We start from the raw sequence: 18,128 nt of genomic DNA, 5'->3' as shown, positions 1-18,128 counted from the left end.
TACATTTCATTACCAGCATTAAAAATTAGATAATTTAAAAAAAAATCACTTTGTTTAATTTTATTTATATTATTTATTTTTAATTTGACCCAAGAGAGACAGAATGAGGGGGGAGCATGAGAAAGCAAGCTGTCAGGTCCAGGACTCAAACCGTGGTCAGCCATGTGGGAGTCCAGCACCCTTAACCATGCCACCTGCTGGCCCTAATAGGGTGACCTTTTTTTAACTATTTAATTTTATTTATTATTATTTGTATTATTTTATTTATTATTACTACTAGTAATAGTATTCAATTTGAGCAGAGAGAGAGAGCAAGAAAGCAAGGTGCCAGATCCCAGACTTGAACCACAGTTGGCCATGTGGAAGTCCAGTGCCCCAACCACCACCTGCCAGCCCCTAGTGTGACTTTTTAATAGTTGAGTTTGTGTCTGAACCTTCCTCTGCCTTTCACTGTTTTTTTCTTTTTTGTTAAATCCTTTCCAGTGGTTAATTGTGTTTGTTATGATTCCTTGGAAGCTGCCAATTATACTTACCAAGTATCACCCTGTAACTGGGAAGAAATCATACTTATATTCATGGTTAGACGCTGCCTTCAGCAGCTGGTAACACTAGGCAGAGTTCTGTTCCTAGAAACTCACAGGTCCAGAACAGACAAGCATAAAGGAAACTATAAATAATGCATCTGGAGATTAACTCAGGAAATCAATGATTATTTCCCCCCAGGCTACTCAATGTCTTAAAAACAATTTAATTAATACAATCCTTTGTTTAAGTTTTCTACCTCAGTTTGTAGATTTTAACTTTTCTCATAAAAACTCAAAATGAATGATAGTAATCAGTGATATTTTAATGAATAGAAGAAGTTTGTAATTATTAGCTCTTTGATTTGACTTTTTAAATATTTCTGCATCCCATTGGGAGGTGCTTTCTCCCTTCCTCTCCGTGTTTCTGGCAAGTGCATAAACCCTCTGGCAGTTTTTAAAAAAATATTCTGGGGGGAACCAACAGTTAGCGTAATGGCTATGTTGCTGGACTCCCACATAGTTGACCGTGGTTCACGTCCCGGACCCGGTGGCTTAAAACTCACGCTGGGCAAGTGTGCGTGCGTGCCCAAGATCCCGAGAGGAAAATGGAGGAGAAGGGATTGTGGTGTGGCCATCCCCCCTGGGGGGTGATTTCTCGCTTTCTGTCTCTCTGTCTCTCTCTGTCGGTCTGGCGAACGCACGTGCCCTATAGCGAAAACCTCTCCAAAAAAAAAAAAATTCTGGGGAACAGCAGTTAGCGTAATGGCTGTGTCGCTGGACTCCCATGTAGTCGACCGCGGTTCGAGTTCCCAACCCGGTGGCTTAAACTCAAGCCAGGCACGTGTTCGTGCGTGCCTAAGATCAGGAGAGGAGAATGGAGGAGAAGGGATTGTGGTGTGGCCATCCCCCTTGGGGGGTGATTTCTTGCTTTCTGTCTCTCTGTCTCTCTAGTGAGTGCACACACCCTATAGCAAAAGCCTCTCCAAAAAAAAAATAATAATAATTCTGCCTTTAAGCCACTTCCTAGAATGTAGTGGAATAATAATATATTTGGGGGGGCTGGCAGCTGGCGCTAGACACCCACATAGCCAGCTGTGATTCAAGTCCTAGACCTGGTGGCTTGGTTTCTCACTTTCTCTCTCTTTCTCTCTCTCTCTCTCTCCCCTCCCTCTCCCTCTCTCCCCCTCACTCTGTCCCTCTCTGGTCAAATTATAATTAATTAATTAAAGTTGAAATAATTCTATAAATAAATACATAAATAAATTGAGGTGCTGGCAGATTGCCTAATGGTTACATCACTGGACTCCCACATGGCTGACCGCAGTTCAAATCCCAGAGCTGGCGGCTTGAAACTCATACCGGGTACGTGTGCATGCATGCCCAAAATCCCAAGAGGAGAATGGAGAAGAAGGGATTGCAGTGTGGCCAATCCCTCGGGCGGTGGGAGGGGGCAGTGATATCTAGCTTTCTGCCTCTGTCTCTGGAGAGCACACATACTCAATAGCAAAAATCTCTCTTAAAAAAATAATAATAATATATTTAGAGGAATTAATAAATAAAAAGATGTACTAACATGGCAGAACGTTGCCTTGCCTCTGTTTTGTGTTTTTTACCTTTTTGTGCCATTTCATCCTTTGTTCCATGTATTACTTCAAGATTCCTTGTTGACCTGGGTTTTTTGTGTGCATATTTGTTGGTTTGGAGGGTTTGTTTGAGTTTTTGTTGTGTGAGTTTACTTGTTTTTCAGTAATTGACAATGTAAAGCAAAATGTCACCTGTTTTTTCTTTTTCATCTGTTTCTCCATATAGGCTAAAGCTCAAACCTTTAAAATACATACAGTCTTTGGTGTGGAGGCGGTAGGGGGAGAAAAAGAGATGTGCTTTGTGCTTTCTAGAACTCTTTACCTATCATCCCTATCATTTGAAGGGATTTGAGTATAATTTAGCTTGTTACAGAGATAAAAATTTGTCGCATATTCTTATTTTCTTATCTAGGACCAAAAAATATAAATATGTGGACTTTTTTTCTTTTCCAGCCTTATTTCAGCTGGGTACTTTTATTTACTCAGACTTAAAGTGTACCTTTTATTATTGTTATCCTTTGTTTTGATTTTTTTTTTTTTTTTTGGAGAGGTTTTTGCTATAAGGCGCGTGCGCTCGCCAGAGACAGAAAGCGAGAAATCACCCCCCAGGGGGGATGGCCATGCCACAATCCCTTCTCCTCCATTCTCTTCTCGGAATCTTGGGCATGCTTGCGCATGTGCCCGGTGTGAATTTAAGCCACTGGGTCTGGGACTCAAACCACGGCCGACTACATGGGAGTCCAGCAACATAGCCATTATGCCACCTGCTGGTCCCTATCCTTTTTAAATCATTAGTTCCATTTGGTGCTAGCATCTATCTGTCTGTTATATCACTTGCGCTTAAAAAATTTTGTCTGATATACTTGTTTAAAAACCAATTTGGTTGGCACAGATTGCTGCTTTTGAAAAAATTGTTATTCTTACCTGGATTATCACCGTCAGGACAGAAAAGTAAAGTAGATTTGTTTGTTTTCTCATTCCATTTAAAGCAGAATTAACTTCAGAGAAAAGTAATGAATATCCTGTAAGCCTGAATCCAAAAAACCTTTCTGCTAACAAGTTGCAAGGATCTCCAGAGAGTTCCACTAGTAAAAATAAAGAGCCAGAAGTGAAAAGGTAAGAGATGTCAAGTTATCATATCTAAATAACAGATTTATTGTATTGAACTCTCATAGTTAGTTTTCTTTCAGTCTACTCTCTCCAGTTTTGTGTTCATAGACACTTATATTACCCTATTGTTTTCTCTGGGACACTTCTTTTGTGTGTGTGTGTGTGTGTGTGTGTGTGTGTGTATATATATATATATATATTTAAAAATATCTTTAAAAAATCGTTCTTAAATAATAAAAAAGAAAGATAAAGAAAAATGTGCAGTTTGATAGATCTGTTCCTTCTGAAGGTCAAAATAAGATAGAATAAAAATCTTAATAAGCCTAAAGGTTAATGGTAAACTTTAAGACAACCTTTACCCAATTGAAATTTTTGCCTTTCTTTTTTTTTTTTAGAATTATTTTATTTAAATTTATTTATTTACTTACTTATTTTAATTTGACCAGACAGAGAGAGAGTGAAAGTAAGAAGGCAAGCCATCAGGTCCGAGACTCAAACTGCGGTCCGGCTACATGGGAATCCAGCATCCTTAATCACCATATCACCTGCTGGCCCCAAAATTTTTGCCTTTCTAGAAAAAGTTTTTGTTGTTGATTTACCTAAAGAAGTTATCGGAGTATCTTTAAGGAATGTGCATTCAAATCATTATTTATCTAAGACTATCTAGCAGTTTATACTTTCAGAAATACTTTACCTACTTCCTCATTTGATCTTTTTAAGAAGTCTGTGAAAGTAAAAGGACAAGTCCAGAACTGTCCTATGTGATAGTTCAGGAAAAAGAGACTCTAGGAAGAAAAAGGAGTTCACATTTACTGAGTTGTTATTGCGGGCATGTGTTTTACTTATCCTTCTGGGAATAGTGACAGGATGTCAGTAATCTAATCAAGTCACCTTTTCCTATCCCTTTGGATTTGACCAAGGATGTGTTTCTGAGGCTGTGACAGAGAACGAAAGATGAGCTTCTGTAGCCATTAAAGCCATGTTGGGACCAGCAGTTAGCATAATGGCTATGTCGCTGGACTCCCATGTAGTCAACTGCGGTTCGCGTCCCGGACCCAGTGGCTTAAAACTCATGCCAGGCACGTGTGCATGCGTGTCCAAGATCCCGAGAGGAGAATGGAGAAGGGATTGTGGTGTGGCCATGCTCCCCTGGGTGGTGATTTCTTGCTTTCCATCTCTCTGTCTCTGTCTGTTTGGCGAGCGCACGCGCCCTATAGCAAAAACTTCTCCAAAAAAAAAAAAAAGCCATGTTTATAGGTAATGACATGGCATGTTTTAACCTAGTATGCTAACTGTTCATTTAGTATTCAGACTAAATATTTCGGTTCCTGCTCCTCCTGCAGGTACCCTACGGAGACTTCCATCATAAAACTTACACATTGATTGAATTCCTCCCTCCACTAGACTGCCTGAGAGCAGGAATTTAGATCTTGCTTATCTTCAATTCACAGGGCCTAGTTTTAGTGCCTTACTCATAATAAACACCCAATAATTGTTTGAGTTAATTAATTAATCTCTGAGACCCTTTAAATCTATTGATAAATATCTTATCTTGCAGTCCTAAACACTCAAAAGAGCAGAGGAGCTACTCACTGGGTGCATATGACTTTTCTAACAATATTTTATATTTGCCTTTTGTTTTTATTTATTTTATTTATTTATGGAGAGGTTTTTGCTATAGGGCACATGGGCTTGCCAGAAAGACAGAGAGACAGAGAGAAATCAACCCCCAGGCATATGGCCATGCCGCAATTTCTTCTCCATTCTCCTCTTGGGATCTTTGGCACGCACGCACATGCACCCGGCGTGAGTTTAAGCCACCAGGTCTGAGACTCGAACCACGGTCTGCTACATGGGAGTCCAGCGACATAGCCATTACACCAACTGCTGGTCCCACCTTTTATTTTTAGAATGACTTTGGACATTGAAAAGACGGGAAAAAGATGGCCCCATGGCCTGGTAGGTAAGGGAGCCAGATCTTACATGGCCAACTACACAGGTCAAGTCCTGGCCCTGGAAGCTTGAAAAACATGCCAGGCACATGTATGTGTATGGCCAAAATCCTGACAAGATGAAGGAATGGAGAAGAAGGAATTGAGGTATGACCAATGAACACTCCATTGTGGGGATGCTTTCTCCCTTTCCCCCCTTCTCTCTCAATCTCAGATGAATACACACACCCTCTAGCAATTAAAAAAAAGAAGAAAGAAAAAGCAGGAGACAAGATGACAATACATTCTGCCAGAATTGAATAGAAAGAATGAGTATAGAGGTATCAACATCAATCAACTGTCTACATAAAAGATCTGATTCTGGGGACCAGCAGGTAGCATGTTGGTTAAGGCGCTGGATACTCTCACATGGCTGACTACAGTTTGAGTCCCTGACCTGGTGACTTGCTTTCTTAACCTCTCTCTCTCTGAATCCCTCTCTCTCTCTCTGTCTCTCTCTGGTCAAATTAAAAATAAGTGAATGGATAAATAAATCATTCATTTTTTTTTTTTTTTTTGAGAGGTTTTCACTATAGGGCGCATGTGCTCGCCAGACAGACAGAGAGACATAGAGCCAGAAAGCGAGAAACCACCCCCCAGGGGGGATGGTCACGCCGCAATCCCTTCTCCTCCATTCTCCTCTCGGGATCCTGGGCACACACACACACGCGCCCGGCATGAGATTTAAGCCACCGGGTCCGAGACGCGAACCGCGGTCGACTACGTGGGAGTCCAGCGACATAGCCATTACGCTAACTGCTGGTTCCCAATCATTCTTTTTTTTGAAAAAAAAAAATCTGATTCCATTGATAACATAATCATTTAAACTCAAGTGGAATAATGTATATAGAATTTGATGACTTGCTTGTGACTTGGTGATAAAGGGAGCCAGATCCTACATGGTTCAAATCCCAGCTCTGGGAGCTTGAAAAACACATCAAGCATGTGTACATACATGTCCAAAATTCCTCTAAGGTGAAGAAGTGGAGAAGAAATTATGGTATGACCACAACCCATTGGGAGAGTGCTTTCTCCCCCTCTCTCCATTGGGCATGTGCACTCACCCTCTAACAAAATATAAAATAAGATAAAACAAAAAATATATATTGGGTTGTCAGAAAAGTCATGACCTATTTTTACATTTAAAAAAATTTTTTTTTTCATCACGACTCTTCTGACTACCCAATAAATAAATAACAATTTTAGTAAGTAACAGTAGGTACATTTGGTAAAATTTATTGACATGCTTTCAGACAGCTAGGAGCTATACTAGCTTATACCAGCCGCTAATGGGAGATGTAAGTCGGCCATGGCATGTTGGCAGGCAACATGAATCCAGACTTCCGGGCTATCACATGGGCTCCTTTCTACTAGTCATTGTGGATGTCTCTGACAGTACACTGTTTTCATTTACACTTTGACTGCCTAGAAAGTATGATTAGTCCTTCCACAAATGGTAGTGATGGTTTTCTCTTTCCATCCATCTTCCTAGGTCTAGAAACTGCTTGTCTCAAGAGGGGCTCGTTAAGGTTGTTGATGTAGAGGAGCAACAACTGGAAAAGTCTGGACCACATGATTTAAAGGAGAAGACTTACTTGCCAAGACAAGATCTAGGTAATATTTCATCTTCTTTAATGGAAAAAAATACTTTCTTTTACTCTGAATCCTACATAAAGATATTCTGGTTTGTCAGCTTTCAGATGTACTAGTGTATCATGGATGCTTCAGTTATACTTAAGCCCATTTTAGAAAAATAACTTGAGGGGCCAGCAGGTGGTATGGTTAGAGTGCAGGACTCCTACATGGATGACCACAGTTTGAGTCCCAGACCTAGCAGCTTACCTTCTCACTTTTTTCTCTGTCTGTCTGTCTCTCTCTTTCTGGTGAGTATACGTAATATAGCAAATGAAAAATAATAATAATAATAATAAATAGGGGCCAGCAGATGGTGTATGGTTGCATCGCTGGACTCCCATGTAGTCGACCGCAGTTTGAGTCCCGAACTCGGTGGCTTAAACGCACTCCGGGTACATGTGCATGCATGCCCAAGATCTCGGGAGGAAAAGGGATTCTGGCGTGGCCATCCCCCTAAGGGTGGGGGAATGACTCCTCATTTTCTATCTCTCTTTCTCTGTCTTTCTGGAGAGTGCACGCACCCTATAGCAAAAACCTCTCAAAAAAAAAAAAAAAAAAAACCTCATGGCAGGAGTATGTGCATGCATGCCCAAAATTCCAAGAGGAGAATGGAGGAGAAATGATTGTGATGTGGCCATCCCTCCTAGGGGGGTGATTTCTCACTTTCTTACTCTGTTTCTCCTGTGAACATATACACCCTATAGCAAAAATCTCTCTTAAAAGAAGAATAATAATAAATAAAATTAAATAATTCTCCTTAAAGAAAAGAAAAAATACCTTGAAGGTTAATCTAAGTTTACTTGAAAATTATTGGAGCTGTTAATCTGTCTATTGGTCTAATGATTTTGAGTACAAGAGAGTCATGGTGTGCTCTAAATATTTGACTTCACTGTTAAATAAGAGTTTTAAAGCCCTAGAATAGTTTTAGGCTTGCCCTTTGTTGAAAAATCAGTCAAATCCCAAAGTAAGCTCTTCTTTTAAGAATTAATGAATATAAATGACTACCCATTTTATGCCTTGTAAATCACATTAATAAATGCTGTGTTTTATGGCTTGTAAATCAAAGTTTTAATTTATAAAGGAAGGTTTTAATTAATATTCAAAAACACATTATCATAAAAGGCATTATTTGGCATCAGATGTGGTATTTGGCCGTTCGTTAGGGTCGTTTTAGGAATCTAATGCATTCTACTTAGCTATGCATGATTCTTAATAATGATAGTTTCAGAGCCAGCAGGTGGCTTGGTGGTTAAGGTGCTGAACACTCCCACATGACTGACCATAGTTCAAGTCCTGGACCTGATGGCTTGCTTTCTCACTTTCCCTCTCTCTCTTTCTCTCTCTGGTCAAATAAAATAAATGAATGAATAAATAAAGTTAAATAAATAATTCTGTAAAAAATAATACTAGTTTCTAAAATGTTTCAGGGATGGTATCTTTGCTGTTTTTAATTTGATAATGATATCTGTTGGTTTATTAAGTGAAAAAGTAATGGTGTCATCATGGATATAAATAAATAAATAAAGTTTAATGGATGTAGAAACAAAGAGTATTTGTCACGTTTTTAAACCTTTTTTCCTTTTTTTAAAAAGAATTATTTATTCAGTTTTATTTATTTTTTAAAAGACAGCATGTGGGGAACCAGCAGTTAGCGTAGTGGCTATGTCGCTGGATTCCCACGTAGTCAACTGCTGTTCACGTCCCGGACCCGGTGGCTTAGAACTCACGCCGGGTGCATGTACATGCATGCCCAGGATCCCGAGAGGAGAATGGAGGAGAAGGGATTTTGCTGCATGACCATCCCCCTGGGGGGTGATTTCTCGCTTTCTGTCTCTCTGTCTTTCTGGCGAGCACACACACTCTATAGCAAAAACCTCTCCAAAGAAAACAAAAGTTTGTAGAGGGGCTAGCAGGTGGCGTGGTGGTTAGGGGCACTGGACTCCCACATGACTGACTGCGGTTTGAGTCCTGGACCTGGCAGCTTGCTTTCTCACTTTCCCTCTCTTGCTCTCTCTCACTCTGTCATTCTCGGGCCAAATTAAAATAAGTAAATAAATAAATAAAGTTTAATAAAAATTGAATATTTTTAAAAATTCTTTTAAATTTGTACGAAAATGGAATGAAAATCTTTTAGCACAGGAAAAATCAAAATCCACTTATAGTTTTTTTAGAATATACATTTTACTTTAACTTTTTTAAAGAATTATTTTATTTAACTTTATTTATTATTATTATTTTCCAGTTTGATTAGAGAGAGTTGGGGGGGGAGCAGAGTGAGAAAGCAAGCCACCAGATCCACGACTTGAACCATGGTCTGCCGTGTGGGAGTCCAGCACCTTTAACCACCATGCCACCTACCTCCTTTAAATTTAACACCCTACCTATGTTTATTACCTAGTAACTGGACAATATAGGAAACAAAGAGGAATATGTACATGTTTTCCTATCAGTTTACAATAAAATATTATTTTGTTTGTTTAATTATTTCACTTTAACTTTTTTTTTTTTTTTTTTAATTTACTAGCAGGCATGTGTGCTTGCTAGAAAGAGGGGATGAGAGAAAGTGAGAAAACACCCTCCCCCCATGGGGAATAGTCATGCCACAATCCTTTCTTCTGCTTTTCCCTTTTTTGGGATTCTGAGAGGACATGCACAAGTACCTGGAAGGTTTTTTAAGCTGCCAGGTTCTAGTACTTAAACTGTGTTACAGGCAATGTGGGATCCAGCCTCCTTAACCACAATGCCACCAATGAACCCTTAATTTTTATTTTTAAAATATGGTCATAGTGAAAAAATGGACCCTGCCAAGCTTATATATATATCTCAAATGTAGTGTTCTTCATTGAAAAATTATGAATATGGTATTATCCTTAATTGTTGCACATCACATGCGTGCTTTAAAAATCCATTTGGTGCACCACAAAGATATACAATAATTAAATGCAGATAAGAAATTATAAAATGAAATAGAAGGAAAAAAAGAAGTGTAAAATATTTGTGATCAAAATGGGCCTGTTCCATGGTCTGGTGATTAAGGCAACTGGATCCCACATGACCGACTACAGTTCAAGTCCCAGACATTGCAGCTTGAGGTGTGTGTGCATGTGTGCCAAAATCCTGGAAAGAGAGATGGAGGAGAAAGGATTGTGGCATGACCATTCACCATGGGGATGCTTTCTCCTCTCCCTGATTCTTTCTCTCTCTCTGGCAAGTGCACATGCCCTCTAGCAAAACTAAATAAATAAAATAACTATGGTCATAATAACATTTCTTGAGCCAAAACTGTCATACAGCAGTTAAGCACAGTACATAGAGATACCACATAGCTGACCAGGTTGGAATCCAACTCCAGCAGCTTGAAAAACACACTGGGCACTTTTGTGCCTAAAATTCTGACAGGATGAAGAAATGAAATAAAAAGATTATAGCATTTCCCCATCCCATTATGAGGTGTTTTATCTGTCTTTCTCTCCCTCTCCTCCCCATCCCCTCTTGCATACATGCACCCTCTGGTGATAAAATTTGTTTAAAAATGCTTGTCAAACATAAATTTTCAGGGCTGGCAGGTGGTGTAGTGGGTAATGGCAATGGATTCCCACATGGCCTACTGCAGTTCAAGTCCCGAACCTGGCAGTTTGCTTTCTCACTTTCCCTTTTTATCTCTCTCGACAAGTTAAAAAATAATAATAACAGGTGGAATTAAATAAATAAATAATTCTGTTAAAAATTAGCAATAGATATTTCTTAGCTATTCTTTTTAATATATTAGAAACATTTTCATTGTGTCATATCATTTATATTCAAACTAAAGAGTGAAGAGTACTCCACTGGAATAGATGTGTCATGATTTATTAAATCTACTGTTGGACATTTTGGTTGTTTCTAAAATCACTATTAAAAGCAAGGCTTCAGAGAACATCTCCATGACCAAATGACCAAGCCTTTGCCTGTCTTTCCTTGGGGTACATTTCTAAAACTGGAATTGACCGAAAGGATGAATAAATGCTAAGGCTTTTGCTATGTCATGCCTTATTATCTTTTCAAAAAGTTAAGGCACTTCTACCCATAGTGCATCAATGTACCCATTTTTCTCTTAACCTAACTTAATTGGTCTTTTCATTTCTTCAGACTGGAAGGTTGAAATTCAAGATACATTTTCTTTTAGATTAAAGTTCTTTTCCTTTCAGAAGGAAGCCCTTACCTGGAATCTGGAATCAGTCTCTTCTCTGATGACCCTGAATTTGATCCCCCTGAAAAGAGAGCCCCAGAGCCAGCTCATGTTTACAACATGCCAGCTTCCATCTCTACATTGAAATCATCCCAACTTCAAGGTGCAGATTCTGCCAAGAGTCCAGCTGCTGCTCGTACTACTAATACTGCTGGAGACGCTGTGAGGGAAGAAAGCAAGAGCAGGGAGAATCCAGAACTGACATCTTCAGCAGAAAGAGTCGGCAAAAGAATATCCATGGTGGTGTCGGGCTTGACCCCAAAAGAATCTGTGAGTGTCCTATATCTATCTCCCTAATAACTGAGACAAGGCTGACATACTGCAAATAGTTTTATGTAGGCCCTATTGATGAATAATCTATAGGAAGAAATCTAGAAAACAAGCATGATTATTTGTTATTTAATTTCCAATACTAATTTCTGAAAATTTAGATCTAAAAAAGCTAGATTCAAGGTATGTGTGGGGGGGCGGGTTGGGGGGAGGGTCTTTAAAAAGGTTCACAGAGGCCTGGTTCCTGTGGCATATCAGTACCACTGGCACCTTACAGTGCTTGAAGCCACATAGCAACCATGGTTCAGATACCAGGCTGGCCTCAAAAAACACACTGAAGCCCAGCCTCTGGCACAGTAAGTAAGCCACAGGCCGGCCAGTGTCGGCGTTCCCAGCCCAGTTGGCCTGAAAACACTCTGGGCATAGGTATACATATCCATGATTCTGGCGGGCTAGAGGACTAGAGGAAGGGGATTGTGACATGACCAAATCCTGTTGAGGGTGCTTATCTCTCTTCCTCTCTGTACATCTCTGTTTCTCTTGATTGTGTGCACACATGCATTCTATCATTAGTGGAAAAAAAGAAAACATACACATGAACACATCAGTCAAGTCCATATACCCAGGATCCAGAGGAGCTAGAAGCTGGCGAGAGGGAATTATATGGGGAGACCCTATGAAGGCTACTTTTTCTTTCTCTCTCTCTCTCTCATGTGTGCATGTATAATTTATATAATTAAAAGAAAAGGAAGGGGGCTGGCAGGTGGCATGGTAGTTAAGGTGCTAGACTCCCACATGGCTGACTGTAGCTTGAGTCCCAGACCTGGCATCTTGCTTTCTCACTTTCCCTCTCTCTCTGTCTCTCTGGTCAGGTTAAAAGGTAGTAATAATAAAATTGAAAAGAAAAAGTTCATAGGAAATGCCTATTATGAACATTATGCATGGATTTGTTTTTAAGTACCCTCATATATTTACTTAGGAAAATAATTAAATATTAGCAGAAAAAGTAGTACTTTATATATGTATATATAATATAGAGCTTTTTAATTTGAATTTTCTTTTTATCTATGTCTCTCTCTGTCTGGCGAGCGCACGCGCCCTATAGCAAAAATCTCTCCAAAAAGAAGAAAAAAAAATTTTTTTCTTTTTATCTAAAAAAAAAAAAAAAAGTGGGCATATCTCTACTCTCCAAGAGGCATTTTCCCCCCCATTTGGTTAACGTTTGGGGTCTTGGTTTATATCTTAGCATGCTGAGCTAAATTTAGACTGATTTTAGACATAGTGCTGGGTAGTGACTTATTTTTGGTGTTTGTCTTTATCCTGATTTTAATAGCCTGCTCTGTCATTTCTACCCTACAACACTCCTTGCCATTAGGATTTGGGCAACTCCTTGAGCCCCTCATGTCAGAAATTGTAATTGTTGGGTCCAGCAGGTAGTATGGTAGTTAAGGTTAGATTTCCATGTGGCTAACTGCAGTTCAAGTCCCAGGTTCCATGGTTTGAAAATTATGCCAGACATAGGGCCAGCAGGTGGCGTGGTAGTTAAAGACACTGGATTCCTACATGGCCGACCATGGTTCGAGTCCCGAACCTGGTGGCTTACTTTCTCACTTTCCCTTTCTCTCTGGCCAAATTAAAAAATAATAGCAAATGGAACTAAATAAATAATTCATTCATTTATAATTCTTTTTTTTTTTAATTATGCCAGACGCAACATAAACCCAAGAGGAAAAAGAAGGCACTGTGGGCATAGCCTTCCCCCCAGTGGCTGATTTCTCACTTTCTCTCTCTGTCTCTGTCTCTCTCTGGCAAGCACACATTCCCTATGGCAAAAACCGAAGTAAGAGAAAAAAAGGGAGGATTGTTACACATTTTGGAAAAATACCCTTTAAATTACTAAAACCACTGAAATTTTGTTTTTACTCAGACTACTTATATTTCAGAGATCCTGGGAAGTTTACCTCCCCTGTAACTGTCATTGGTATCACTTCATAATAAAATAATTGAGTGAATATTCTTTAAAATAATGATAAAATAGGGACCAGCAATTAGCATAATGGCTACGGTCGCTGGACTCCCATGTAGTCGACCGCAGTTCGCATCCTGGACCCGGTGGCTTAAAAAACTCACGCCAGGCGCGTGTGCATGCGTGCCCAAGATCCCGAGAGGAGAATGGAGGAGAAGGGATTGCGGCGTGGCCATCCCTCCCTGGGGGGTGATTTCTCGCTTTCTGTCTCTCTGTCTCTCTCTGTCTGTCTGGCAAGCGCACGCGCCCTATAGCAAAAACTTCTCCAAAAAAAATAAAAAAGATAAAATAACACACCAGATCATCAAATGGATTCAATATCGGGTGCCATTTATTCCACACTGAAGGAGAGCCAAGTCATTCTGAAGTATCTTTTTTAATAAATACTCCCTAAGATAAGGAACATTTCTTGGGAACCAGCAGTTAGCGTAATGGCTATGTCGCTGGACTCCCACGTAGTCGACCGTGGTTTGTGTCCCGGACCCGGTGGCTTAAAATTCATGCCGGGCGCGTGTGCGTGCGTGCCCAAGATCCCGAGAGGAGAATGGAGGAGAAGGGATTGCGGTGTGACCATCCCCCCTGGGGGGTGATTTCTCGCTTTCTGTCTCTCTGTCTCTCTCTGTCTGATGAGCGCACGCGCCCTGTAGCGAAAACCTCTCCAAAAAGAAATAAAGATAAGTAACATTTCTCATCCTAACTTCTCCATAGGTAGTGACTCAGCATAGCATTCTCTGACCAGATGTGTTCCACTACTAAAGGACAAATTGGGCTGCGTGCCCTGCTAGATGCAGTGAAGAAGTGCAAGGTGGTGGCTCTTCCCATTTTCATCTCATAGCCCCTTGTCCATCCCAGCAACTTGCTCTGAAAAGTCTTACCTGTGTCTGTTTAAACGGCTCTTGATTACTTGCCCACACGCCTAGAATTACTATTTATTCATTGAAAATTAGCATTCTTTATTCCTTAGTTTTATAAATTCAATTTTTCTGAGATTGCTATAATGATCTAATCTTTCTTGCCATGGGCAATTCTGAGCTACAGATTAGACAACAAGTGACTTGGGTACATGTTGTCTTTAAACAAGCAAAGAGGAAAACTTTGAGCTCTATTCAGACTTGCTGAAGTGTGGTAAATTTATGATGAAAGCTCCTGACTGCATTACACATGATTAATTCTGAAGCCCATATTAAGATGATCTTTTCAGCAGTTGCTCTTCTAACTGAACAGTGTTTCAAGGCTGGGATTTCAGCAATTAATCAGTTCCGAATTGCTAATGATCCTGGCAGAGGGCAGTGGCAAAAGGGGGAGGATGTCATTAGCTTCCCTGGCCTGCCTTTTTTCAGTGCCCTATGGCAGTATGCAGTGAGGCGGCATGAAAGAAAGATGGCCTGACCTCCATTGCAGTATTGTGCAGCACATAAATATTGGCGAGGGTGGTGATGGCTAGTAAATGATGGCCCTTGATAAACCAAGTTATTTACCAAACAGTAGCTACTGATTATGTCAGCTGTGCCCATAGTGGATCTAGTTCATTTCTTTTACTGCCTATCGATTTTTATTTGGCTGATAGATAATAGCTAGAAGACTCTAGGTTTCTTCTGTGACAAATATGAGTCTCTTCTAATCTTTCTCCTTAAGAGACAATTGATAGTTTTTGCACTGACCTTTAGCAGCAGTTTGACTTGAGTGTTTTGTTAACTATCAGCAGGTTGAATTTTGGTTTTAAACCACATATACCTGCAACAAAACTTAATGTGCAGGTTAGTTACCTCTTAGCTTTATAAAGTGTAAGCTAATAAATCTAAATTATAGTATTGCATACAAAGAAACTGTCATAGGGAAGCAAAATGATGTCTGCTATTAAAGGCAAAATTAATATTATTTTGAATCTTTGGTTGTACTTTCACGTCTGCTAGCATGGACTATTTTAGAATTTCTTCCTCTGATTTGTACGTAATTTTTACTAAATTATTTATTTTAAGACTTCAGACATGAATAAAAAAAAGGTACCTTGGGACCACCAGATGGTGTCGAGGTTATTACATCAGTGGACTCCCACATGACTGACTGTAGTTCATGTTGTGGACCCAGTGGCTTGAAAATCACACTGGGCACTTGTGCATGCATGCCCAAGATCCCAGGAGAATGGAGGAGAAGGGATTGCAGCGTGACCATCCTCTTGAGGGGGTAATTTCTCGCTTTCCCCCTCACTGTCTGTCTCGCTCTCCAACAAGCGCACGCTGCCTACAGCAAAAACCTCTCAAAAAAAAAACGAATTTCTGGGACCAGCAGTTAGCGTAATGGCTATGTCGTTGGACTCCCATGTAGTCGACCGTGGTTCGAGTCTCAGACTCAGTGGCTTAAACTCACGCCGGGTGCGTGTGCGTGCGTGTCCAAGACCCCGAGAGGAGAAAGGAGGAGAAGGGATTGCGGCGTGGCCATCCCCCGGGGGGTAATTTCTCGCTTTCCCCCTCACTGTCTGTCTCGCTCTCCAACAAGCGCACGCTGCCTACAGCAAAAACCTCTCAAAAAAAAAACGAATTTCTGGGACCAGCAGTTAGCGTAATGGCTATGTCGTTGGACTCCCATGTAGTCGACCGTGGTTCGAGTCTCAGACTCAGTGGCTTAAACTCACGCCGGGTGCGTGTGCGTGCGTGTCCAAGACCCCGAGAGGAGAAAGGAGGAGAAGGGATTGCGGCGTGGCCATCCCCCGGGGGGTAATTTCTCGCTTTCCCCCTCACTGTCTGTCTCGCTCTCCAACAAGCGCACGCTGCCTACAGCAAAAACCTCTCAAAAAAAAAACGAATTTCTGGGACCAGCAGTTAGCGTAATGGCTATGTCGTTGGACTCCCATGTAGTCGACCGTGGTTCGAGTCTCAGACTCAGTGGCTTAAACTCACGCCGGGTGCGTGTGCGTGCGTGTCCAAGACCCCGAGAGGAGAAAGGAGGAGAAGGGATTGCGGCGTGGCCATCCCCCGGGGGGTAATTTCTCGCTTTCCCCCTCACTGTCTGTCTCGCTCTCCAACAAGCGCACGCTGCCTACAGCAAAAACCTCTCAAAAAAAAAACGAATTTCTGGGACCAGCAGTTAGCGTAATGGCTATGTCGTTGGACTCCCATGTAGTCGACCGTGGTTCGAGTCTCAGACTCAGTGGCTTAAACTCACGCCGGGTGCGTGTGCGTGCGTGTCCAAGACCCCGAGAGGAGAAAGGAGGAGAAGGGATTGCGGCGTGGCCATCCCCCGGGGGGTAATTTCTCGCTTTCTGTCTGTCTCTCTCTGTCTTTCTGGTGAGGCACACACGCCCTTTAGCAAAAACCTCTCCAAAAAAAAAGAATTCCCTTTTCTGAGAAAAATGGAGCCTTAGCTAGGATAACTAATACTGTAGACTGTGTACTCAAGGCAATTTATTATAATACGGTGTTTCTTGTGATTTCAGATGCTTGTGCAGAAGTTTGCCAGAAAAAACCACATTGCTTTTACTAATGCAGTTACTAAAGAAACTACTCATGTCATTATGAAAACGGGTAAGGCAAGAATCCTTACAGAATATGTTATATTTGCTGCTTAAAACCACAGAAATAGGAATATTCATTAAGTGTAGCATGTATGATAGTCTTCCAATAGTCAGTCAATTACTACTTTATGAAAGATAGGCAATTGTTTTGCTACTTCCTGGTCTCTCTTTAATTTGGGGTTAAGATTTGGAGGGTAGTGAGCCAGAACGATGAATCACCTCTTTCTGTCTGGACTATAATGGTAAGGCAGAGCCCAAGTCCTAGAAGAATAAGTGGTGCAAAGAGGGGAATGGTTTGTTCTCAGGTCAAAATGGCATGCAGGCCAGCCATTGCAGCATCAGGTCGGTTGCTGGATGGCATTTGAAATGGTATTAGAGTGCTGCAGGATTCAATAAACTCTGAGGTCGATGTGTGATAATACAACATGAGAATGAAGAGGTGAAAGAAGCCATAAGAAGACTCCCTGAGAACCTTTATAAGGCAGGATGTTTCACCCTAAGGGAACACTGGACCTGACCTTGAGGCAGCAGATCTTGCCTAAAGAGTAGAGGACAAAAGTGAGGAGGATAAATTCTACTTGGAACCATATCTGAAAGAGGTTATTCAGGAAGGAAAAGAGAGAGAAGACTGGGCTATGAAGTTAGTAAAACCCAAAACATAATTTAGAAGGTATTTGGCTTGGAGGTGTATTACTTTAAATAAATGTCTATTATAATAATAATTAAAAAAAAAAAAAGGCAGGGGGGGAATGGAATAGGAAAGAATCTTCCCTTTTAGGACCACAGGTGGCATGGTGGTTAAGGCACTGGACTTACCACATGGCCAACCGTGGTTCAAGTCCCAAACCTGGGGGCTTGCTTTCCCTCTTTATTTTTCTCTCTTTGCTGTCTCTGGTCAAATTTTTAAAAATAATGATAACAAATAAAATTAAATTTAAAAATTCTCACTCAAGATCTGGAGGCCCTAGCCCCTACTTTGAGTGTGGTTGAGAATTTTCCAAGAAACAAGTCCAGTAACGGCTCTGAGATAGCCCTAAAATATGAAAAAGAAAGAAAACAAAGGACAATTCTTTTGTCCTAAACCTTCCTTTTTAAAAAGGAGATCTTTGAGAGTTTTCATTTGGCTATTAGTATAAACCTAAAGACTGGAACAAGTGAAATAAATATTTGAACCCCTGCTGTATTCTTTACTGGAGTGATTGCCTGAAAGATGATCTCTGTTCTGTGTACCTTGTGTCCTATTTAAGATG

At 40.7% G+C, this 18,128-nt stretch overlaps 1 protein-coding gene across 3 annotated transcripts in view; it reads left to right on the top strand.

Annotated features, from left to right (window-relative positions):
* BRCA1 (BRCA1 DNA repair associated) overlaps window positions 1-18,128 on the top strand; it is an 84,077-nt gene that overhangs the window by 49,949 nt on the left and 16,000 nt on the right. For 2 of the 3 annotated variants that reach the window (XM_027774796.1, XM_006156085.3), the window contains exons 13-16: window positions 3,097-3,223; window positions 6,701-6,822; window positions 11,031-11,341; window positions 16,801-16,888. In XM_027774796.1, the coding sequence (XP_027630597.1) occupies window positions 3,097-3,223; window positions 6,701-6,822; window positions 11,031-11,341; window positions 16,801-16,888 (648 nt within the window). The remainder of the gene's footprint in view (window positions 1-3,096; window positions 3,224-6,700; window positions 6,823-11,030; window positions 11,342-16,800; window positions 16,889-18,128) is intronic. The other variant, XM_014590728.2, reaches the window with a different exon arrangement.

This window comes from Tupaia chinensis, unplaced genomic scaffold (assembly GCF_000334495.1).
Source record: "Tupaia chinensis unplaced genomic scaffold, TupChi_1.0 Scaffold000477_2, whole genome shotgun sequence".
Classification (NCBI taxonomy): domain Eukaryota; kingdom Metazoa; phylum Chordata; class Mammalia; order Scandentia; family Tupaiidae; genus Tupaia; species Tupaia belangeri.
Note: the sequence above shows the minus strand (reverse complement) of the source record. Positions and strands in the feature narration are given on the sequence as shown.